Genomic DNA, 9554 nt, shown 5'->3' on the forward strand with positions numbered 1-9554 from the left:
AATTGGGGAATGGCTAAACAAATTGTGGTATATGTTGGTGATAGAATACTATTGTGCTCAAGGGAATAATGAACTGGAGGAATTCCATGTGAACTGGAAAGACCTCCAGGAATTGATGCAGAGTGAAAGGAATAGAGCCAGAAGAACGTTGTACACAGAGACTGATACACTGTGGTAAAATAGAATGTAATGGACTTGTGTACTAGCAGCAATGCAATGACCCAAGACAATTCTGAGGGATTTATGGAAAAGAACGCTACCCACATTCAGAGGAAGAACTACAGGAGAGGAAACACAGAAGAAAAATAATTGCTTGAACACATGGGTTGATGAGGATATGATTGGGGATGTAGACCTGAAAGGACCACACCAATGCAACTATCAATAATACGTAAATAAGTCTTTACTGACCACACATGTTAAAACCAGTGGAAATGCGAGTAAGCTATGGGGGTGGGGAGTTTGAGGGGGTGAAGGGTAAAGTAAAAACATGAATTATGTAACCATGAAAAATTTTTCTAAAAATAAAACAAATAATTAAAAAAAAAGAGTTGTTTCAGCTTTTGCTGCCACTAAGCCTCTGTCTTGGCTCCACCCCTCTCATGTCACATATTTGGAGAACATAAGGTCCTGGGTTCAAATCTGAATCAAGATACTTCCTAGGTGTGTGACCCTGGGCAAGTCACTTAACCTTCATTGCCTAGTCCTTACTGCTCTTCTACCTTGGAACTAATACACAGAAGGCAAGGGTTAAAAGAGTTAAATAAAACCACTTCTCTCTCACCTCACCTGCAATTCAGTGATCTTTTCTTTGGGCTCTGTGATCCTCAAGACTCTCCTACCATCTAGATCTGATGGGTGCAGAGAGTAGAAAGCACCATTTTGGTTCATCCTCCCTCCATTTGTGGGCACCTCACTGGTGGATTTCTCTTGTCTATTCACATCTCCCTTTCTATGTACTTTTCCCTCTTCCATTACTCTTTGTGCATCCCTTCCTCCTTCCCCTTATGAGCTTTAGGCAAACCCTGGTGTGGTCATCATGTAAGACCTGGTTTCAAGTTCTGACTTTGCTACAACTTTATTACCACAAACTTAGTGATGAGATGTTTCAGTGATTGCATGATGAGTTTGAGTATTCCCAAGACAGTCTTCAAAGCTGTTCAGTCAAAAAATTCCAAGTGGGTGAGATGAACTTCTCTGAACTTAGGTGGACCACTTGTCAGGCAACTTACAGCAGGATTTCCCTTTGGGTATGGGTTGGAGAATTTTGTACTTCTGTGATCTTTGGAGAACAGCCAAGGGCCATCAGTTGGGTCCAGAGTCAAAATCTGTACGGGTGGGTTGGCTCAACCAAAGAAGACCTCAGCTTTTGAGGACCCAGGGTTAAATCTGGATAGAGGGTCAAAGTGGATAGTGTGTGGGACTTGTGAGTCAAAAAACCTGAGTTTGGATCCTGCTCAGAAACTTAACTAGCTATGTGACCCTGGGTGAGTCACCAAACCTGTACTTATCTCAGTTTTCTCCTCTGTAAAATGGGCAGAGTACCTATTTTTCCAGGATTCTTCTAAAGACAAAGTGACAACATATTTTGGGCAGCTAGATGGCACAGCTGTCATATTCAAGCTCTGGGAGTTGAGAGTCACACCTTGATTGACAGGTGAAGGCAGTTGGACATCGGAATATTCCCAGAGGCCATGAGGACAGGAGGATAGGCAGCTGGGTAGAGAGGGTATAAATACCCTGGCAGCCCCCTGACAGGGACCATTGGACCCCTTGACTTTTGGGACTTTGACTTTGCTTTGGCTGAGCCTTGCCTAAACTCTTGCCTTGGACATTTGATCCTGAACATTGATTGACCTGTGTTCAGTCCGTGGATCCTCTGATTCTCTCTGAACCCCCCACCCCCTGCCTAGATATTTAGGCACCTAAACCATCTCTAGATATTTAGGTAATCCGGGAGGGGGTGGTGGAGATCCGGGAAGTGGGTAGGAGAAGAAGAAGAGGGTGGTAAAGGGTGGCATTTCCTGAAGGCTGTAGGACTGGCACAACAACGAGCAGTAAGAAGCTGAGAGAAACCATCAACATTTGCATCATCCAAGCAGTTTGCTTACTCTGGTTTGGCTGTGGCCAGGCTGAGCCAGAGGAGGTGAAGAACAAGCCCAGCATTTCTGAACAGCCTACAGTCCTGAGGGATTATTGTCATAGATTTAGTGATAGGGTCACCTATTCCCCAACCCTTTCCTGATCATTCCTTTCCCTTGTTAAACAACATAAAGTTATTAAGTACCTTCCTGGAGTAGTTATTCCTTTACCATTCTGGGGAGGGAGCAACACAGTCAGATGAAAGTTATCCAAAGCTGATAGAGCCCAAAACCCATAATCAATCAACCCCAGGTGGGACCTGAAAGGGTTACCCATCCACTGACCTGTAGGGATCCTGCCTGGGCACTGTTATAAAGAAGGGCAGTTATTATAACATCCAGCTGGGTGGCAGGACTCGGGTGTCCCTGCACCAGCCATCAGGGAACCAAACCAAAGCTTCCTCAGATCAATATCTCGGAATACTTCTACTAATAACCAGCCTAATAGTGGTAGTATCCAGATTACTCTCTTCTTTTATAACACAGTATAGGACTTGAATTTAGGAATACCTGAATTTGTGTCCTACCTCAGACATTTGACCTAGGACAAGTCTCTCACCCTCAGTTTTGACAACTGTAAGATGGGAATTATAATAGGATCTACCTCTCAGGATTGTTGGTGAGAATCACATGAAATAACTCCTTGGTAGAGAGCTAGGAAGCACCACCGGTGCAGAATGTTTCATATGCTTTATTATTTTTTTAAACCCTTAACTTCTGTGTATTGGCTCCTAGGTGGAAGAGTGGTAAAGGTGGGCAATGGGGTCAAGTGACCTGCCCAGGGTCACACAGCTGGGAAGTATCTGAGGCCTGATTTGATTTCATATGCTTTAGATATTGCTACCTTGTAGGTTGGTTTTGCTTAACTTTTGTCTTTGCTTCTTAGGAAAACCCAACCACATTTTTGATTATTCTATATTGGTGATTTACTCCCCCCCCCCCATTATTTTATTTATTTATTTTAGAATTTTTTCCCCATGGTTACATGATTCATGTTGTCTCCCTCCCCTCTTTCATTTCTGTATTATTCATTTTTATAATAATCTTTTCTTCTGCATTTCTGCTCCCATAGTTCTCTCGATGTGGATGGCATTCTTTCTCATAAGTCTCTCAGGATTGTTCTGAATCATTGCATTGGTTTTAGTAGCAAAGTCAATTACCTTTGATTGTCTCACAATGTTTCAGTTACTGTGTACAGTGTTTTCCTGGTTCTGATCATTTCACTCCTCATCAGTTCATGGAAGTCTTTCTAGTTCTTATAGAAATCAAGCAGTTCATCATGCCTTAAAGCACAATAGTCTTCCATCACCATCATAAACCACATTTGTTCAGCCATTCCTCATTCGAGGGACACCTCCTCATTTTTCAGTTATTCCCCACCACAGAGAATGGGACTATGAATATTTTTGTACAACCCTTTTTTAATTATCTCCTTGGGGTACAAACCCAATAGTGGTATATCTAGATCAAAGGGCAGGCAATCTTTTAAAGCCCTTTGGGCCTAATTCCAAATTGCCTTCCAGAATGATTGGATCAGTTCACAACTCCATCTGGTGGCCTACTCTAACTGGAATAAATCAGGTCCACAATTTATTTTCAGTGAAAGGGATTTTTGCTATTATCTCCATTACTACTATACTATTCTCCGCTAGACTGACAGGAAGATAAATACTCTGGTGGTGGCAGAAAATGTGTGTTAACAACAAAAAAAAGGTTTAATAAAAATTTTTAAAAGGCAGTGGTGGGGGGGTTCTAGGATGCCCATCCCCCTCCTGGCCATTTTGGGTTCCTTGTGAGTTCTTTGTGAGCTCATTGAGAGAGAATGTTAGAGGAGGGGTGAGATAATTTGAGATAAGGAATAATGACTTCAGGAGAACATTACTTTGAGCTAAGGGCTTTTTCCTGACAACAGCTGGGTAGGAATATATATATATATTTTTTTTACAGATGAAACTAAGAACCATTGACCAAATTCACAGCTAGGTCTCTGTGTAGGTAGAGGCTACCATTCTTCTTCTTTTTTTTTTTTTCCAGTTTTTTTTTTAAACCTTAACTTCTGTGTATTGGCTCCTAAGTGGAAGAGTTGTAAGGGTGGGCAATGGGGGTCAAGTGACTTGCCCAGGGTCACACAGCTGGGAAGTGTCTGATACCGGATTTGAACCTAGGACCTCCCTTCTCTAGGCCTGACTCTCAATCCACTGAGCTACCCAGCTGCCCCCATTCTTCTTTTCTGACCAAAACCTTTCCCCTGCCCCCAACTCAAGATTCAACTCAAGGAAATTCAGTTTTAGGATTTATTTTTAATGCCTTTTCATTTCATAATATTTTAATTCCCTTTTCAAAGTAACAGAGGATCCATTCTGTAACAGTGTCCATTATAAATAAAAGCCAAGCAACAAGAGTTGTACAAATCCCCCTCCCCATCCCTTCAGCCCCAATAAGTTAACGATAAATATGACTATAAATAAGGCTGCTTCTCCCAAGCCAGGGAAGCAGGAAACATAGACGCCATGGTCAGCCACCTTCAGCTCCACTCTTTGGCCATAGCTGTAGCAGGTACCACAGGTGGCCACCCGAACTCGTTCTTCAGTCACTCTGCATTTGCAGTGTAGAGGTCAGCTTTGGGCTGCCTGCTTGGGCTGGGGAGAAAGGAAGCTGGATGTCCGCCCATCCTATCCCGCTAATGTCCAGTCCCTTCCACTTTGCCGGGTAGGAGCCTCCCCTCCCCCCAAGGCGAGTTGGGTCATGCGCAGTGGCAAGTTGTGGGGACCAGATCTTCAAAGGGCGTGAGCGTCACCTGCCCATCACTGCCATAGTGCATTAGTACTATGGGCTCATAGGCAGAGGGCGCGCAGCAGGGTGGGCCCACAACGGCTGGGGCCACGCTGTGTAGGCGGGCCTTGAGCTGTGCGTGCATGCTTGCGGGCCGGTAGTTGTGCGGGCAGGAGCCTTCGCAAAAGCGCATCTCGTATTCCCGAGGCGCCAGTATCCAGTCTGACCAGCCAAGCTCGTGGAAGGACACGCGCTGCGAGCGAGCGCAGCAGCGGCTCCCGCTGCTCTCTTTGCAGTCGTTATCTGGCTCCAGCGCCCGCACCCTGCGACTCTTCCTGCCCGCGGGGGCCTGGAACTTGAGGCGCAGGCTGGCGCGCGGTTCCCGGGGCTGTTGGAGCAGCTCCTGGGCCATGCTGGGAGGCAGAGCCAGGGGCAGCCGCAGCTGGGGCGCAGTGGTTCCACCTGGCCTGAGCCTGAGCCAGCGCTGCAGCGGCCGCGTCAGGTCGAACCTCAGGCTTTTTACTTCAGCTTCTACAGGGGAGGTGGCCCCCTCATTCCGAGGGGGCGGGGAAGGTGGCTGCAGAAACAACCACAGCTGGGCGCTCATCAGTCGCGGCTTCTCTGGCATCTCCGCAGGCAGCGCCTCCCGGTCCAGCAGCAGGTGGAAGCGCAGGTTGGAAGCGTCTCGGCTGAGCTCCACTGTGGAAAGAGGGAGGAAGCGGGAAAGGCGTTAGAGAGTTTATCCACTCTGCCCGGGGGTTTCTCCTAGCCGGATTTCTGCTCTAGTTCCCTTTCCCACAAAAGCACCTGGGGACAACCTGGGGACAGATAGAGCTTCTAATTCCCAATCCGCTTCCAGTCTCAGCAAAGCTCTTCACCACCCCCACCCCCAGTACCTCTGATGTCTGTAAAACTGAGGCAGTGCCTCCTTTCTTTCTGGCTTTGTACAGTGACCGTAGGATCTCAGAGGCATCTCTGCCCCTTTCCTCCACACCTAGGTCCCTAATCCCCATGGGCCATTTGGCACAGTCGGAGCCCCAGAGACTCCTCTCCCGGCTAGGAGCGGGGAGCAGAGATGCTGAGAGCCGGGAACCTGAAAGTACGGATACTTAACATCTAATCCTGGCTTTGATTCTCTCTTTGACATCAGTTTCCTCTTGCGTCAAAAAAGTTTTTTAAAAAAAATGGTTATTCGAAAGTTTTAAGATCTCTGCCAGCTTTGCCATTCTGCATTCCCCCTCTTTTAAGAGTTCTCTGGGTTCCCTGTACCCTTGCCATCCTCTCATCTGCCTCTCTATTCCTATGCCGGCTAGGCTCAGGACCACCAGATCCCTTACCTTTGGGCGCCAGGATCTGGACCCTAGGAATACTGGGACCCGAACTACGGTGTAGGTCTGTCTCCTCCAGGCTCCGGTTGGTCCTCAGCTGGGCCAGTGCTTCTTCATAGCGGCGCTGCAGCCTCCGGACCTCCGTGGCACTGAGTAGGCGGGGATGGACGTTGGGAGGCGCGGACAGCCCAAGCCTTCCCAGGATGGCGCTGCGTATAGCTTCGAGCTCCGCGCTGCGTTCCTGGTGCATCGGTTGCGGCTCCGCTCCACTGGAGGGAGGCGGCGGCAGCAGCAGCAACAGCAAAAGCGGTGAAACGAGCCGCAGTTGAATGGGGCACATGGAAAAACTCACCATTGTGGAAACAGGACCGCAGTGGAGGAGAATGAATGGGCTTGACCCGACTTGTCCTTATATTGGGCTGGAGTTTGCCGTCCCTGTTGCCCTCCTCCGCCCCTCTCAGGTTCTCCGCCCCGCCTCTGCTGGGGAGTAAACAAAACCTCTTTCCGGCTTCTCGGGAGTGGGGGGGAGGGGGAGGGAGAGGGAGAGAGGGAGAGACGGGGAGAAGGAGAGAGGGAGAGAGAGGAAGAGACGGGGAGAGGGCGAGAGAGAGAGAGAGAGAGAGAGAGAGAGAGAGAGAGAGAGAGAGAGAGAGAGAGAGAGAGAGAGAGGATGACATGGGAACACGTCCCGGAGAGCTCAACTTTTGACTCTTTCCTCCCTCTCTCTCCTTCCACTTTAACTCCCCAGTACCTTCTTCCTTTTGGTTCCTATGGAGTATTAGAATAGAGGATGTAAAAGGCTTTTTATGTTACAGAGAAGAAACAGAGCCAGAGAGGAAACTTACCCAGCCCAATTTAGCCAGTCAGTTGTATTAACATGGGAAAACACAGAACTACTAAAGTAGTCAGCAAAACTAAATCTTTAATCAGGAAAGAAATAGTGTTCAATATTCGGGGGCCACATAGAGTCAAGTCCCTAAAAACCAGACAAAGCCAAGGGCTCTGGGATTCTGGGAACAATGTTTTGGTGAGAATCAGGACAGGAGATGATTCTCCAAAGAATAATAGAACATGGGGGTCTTATATACCCTTTGGGAAACTAGGACAGGGAAGTATGATTGATTGGCTTTACCATGGCAACCAGGAAATGAAAAATCCGAGAGGACTGATACAATGGGAGAAACTACTAAGACAAAAAGGATACCTAAGACTTGATTGCATGCTGATCTTCTCTAAATTGGGATGGTAAAATACTTTAAGGTCTATTGTTCAGTCTGAAACAGGTGAGTCTGGGACTTCCCTGAGTGGGTGGGTGGGTGGTCGTTCTTAGGGGACAGGGACAAACCTGGGGTTCCCAAAAAAACCAGTTGACAGTAGAGTTTTTTTGGGGAATGGGCTTAAGGGGGGGAGACAGGGCCTGGGTGGGAGAAAAAAAGTATATAGAATGAGACAGCATAGAAATCCTAGGATTCTATATTAAAAGCTAGAAGGTACCTTAGAGGTCATCTAGTCTGACACTTCATTTTATAGAAGAGGAAGCTGAGACATAGAGAAGGTAAGGGATTTGCCCAAAAGTCACACAAATAGTTAAGTCTCAGAGGCCAAATTTGACTGATGGGAAGAGCTCTTAAAAGTTATCTAGTCCATTTTACAAACGAGGAAACTGAGACCCAAGGGTACTTAGTAGGAAACATCAGAAGTAGGATTTGGGGATGGCTACATAGTATAGTGGATAGAGTGTCAAGCCTGGAGTAGAGAAGACCTAGTTTCAAATATGACCTCAGATGCTTCCACTCTGTGTGACCCTGGACAAGTTACTTAACTTCTATTGCCATTACCTAGCTCTATCAATTCTCTTCTGTCCTAGAATTGATACTAAGACAAGATAAGGGTTAAAAATATAAAGAAGTAGGATTTGAACTCATTCACATTTTGGCCGATAGCAAACCTGGAAACGGTTCAAGGGCACAGATGAGTTCAAAGGCATGCCTGTTTTCCTTAGGAGGTCACGGTAAATGAGATCATCTCATCTCTGGCCCTGCCTCCCTAACATTAGACTCTGACCCCCTCCCCCCAGTGTGAGTTCTCTCTTTTTCTGGCCCAGGGGAATACATTTAACAGTTTGATTGGGAAATGACCAGGTAGCTTTTGGGGTGAGAGAATTTCCATTGGGCTTGTTCTAAGAAAGGGTGAAGTAGAGAAAAGGAGTGGAGAGAGAGAGAGAGAGAGAGAGAAAGAGAAAAAAGAAAGGAGAAGAAAGGTCAACAATGTGTGTATACAGTACATAGAAGTATCCAAATGCCAGAGTGATAAAGGACCTCAGAACATAGACTGTCCACTGGAGGGAAACTTGGAACATGAAATTCTTGGGTAGGAAGTGGCTTTATAGAACATGGATTGTCATAGGGAGAATGGACCTTCTTAGAATATATAATGTTTCATTTAGAAGAGATCACAGAACACAGCTGGTGAGAGATGGAAAGGACCCCAAAACAAGTAATATCAGAGCTGGAAGGAGTTTTAGAACATGAATGGAATACCAGAACTGCAAAAGAACTTATAAAGACTTTTAGGATATCAAAACTGAAAAGGGGCCTCACATGCACTGTCAGATAGAAAGGGTACTTAGTATATAGAGTATTAGCACTGGGAGGGACTATAGAACTTAGCCTGCCTGGAAAGGAAAAGACTTTGGGGGGTCTGTGTGTGATTCTGGACTTGTATAGAGAACTCCTCCATCTACTAATGCTTCTCAGCAACTATTTGGTAATTTGGATGCTTAGAAAATTATCTGTGGCCACTGAAATGTTAAAGTACTTGCCTAGAGTCATACAGCCAGGATTGATTAGAGGAAGAAGTTAAACCTAGATGTTCCTGACTCTAAGGATAGCATTTTATCCACTACACCCATGTCGGCGAACCTATGGTACATGTACTGGAGGGGGCTGCTCCCTTCCCTCTTTCCACACACACCTGAGGACATTGTTCACAATACCCACCTCTCTGCCCAGCAGCCCAATGGGAGCACTTCCTCCTTCCTCTGTCTGGGGTAAGGGGAAGCTCACATGGGATGTTCCAGTTGCAGTTTGGGCACTCAGTCTCTAAAAGGTTTACCATCACTTCACTATACCATGTCAGAACTAGAAGAAATCTTCAAATGTAGAATCTGGGGTGTCAGAATTGGGAAGAATCTTAGAATATGGAACAGAACATCATAGCTGGAATGGATCTTGGAACATAGATCTTTAGAACTAGAAGAACATAGACCTTTAGAACAGAATTTCAGGGCTGGAAGGTCCTGTCATTTAGTATG

General features: G+C 46.4%; 1 protein-coding gene across 1 annotated transcript; it reads right to left on the reverse strand.

Moving 5' to 3' along the window:
- Nucleotides 1-4399: 4399 nt before the first annotated feature.
- On the reverse strand, nt 4400-6596 carry LOC123232253 (growth/differentiation factor 15-like). The gene is made up of 2 exons (XM_044658645.1): nt 6251-6596; nt 4400-5612 (listed from the first exon to the last, which is right to left on the reverse strand). Exons 1-2 carry the CDS (start codon nt 6594-6596, stop codon nt 4885-4887), a joined length of 1074 nt encoding a protein of 357 aa, XP_044514580.1. The 3' UTR covers nt 4400-4884.
- Between the last annotated feature and the right edge of the window lie 2958 nt (nt 6597-9554).

This window comes from Gracilinanus agilis, chromosome 1 (assembly GCF_016433145.1).
Source record: "Gracilinanus agilis isolate LMUSP501 chromosome 1, AgileGrace, whole genome shotgun sequence".
NCBI lineage: Eukaryota > Metazoa > Chordata > Mammalia > Didelphimorphia > Didelphidae > Gracilinanus > Gracilinanus agilis.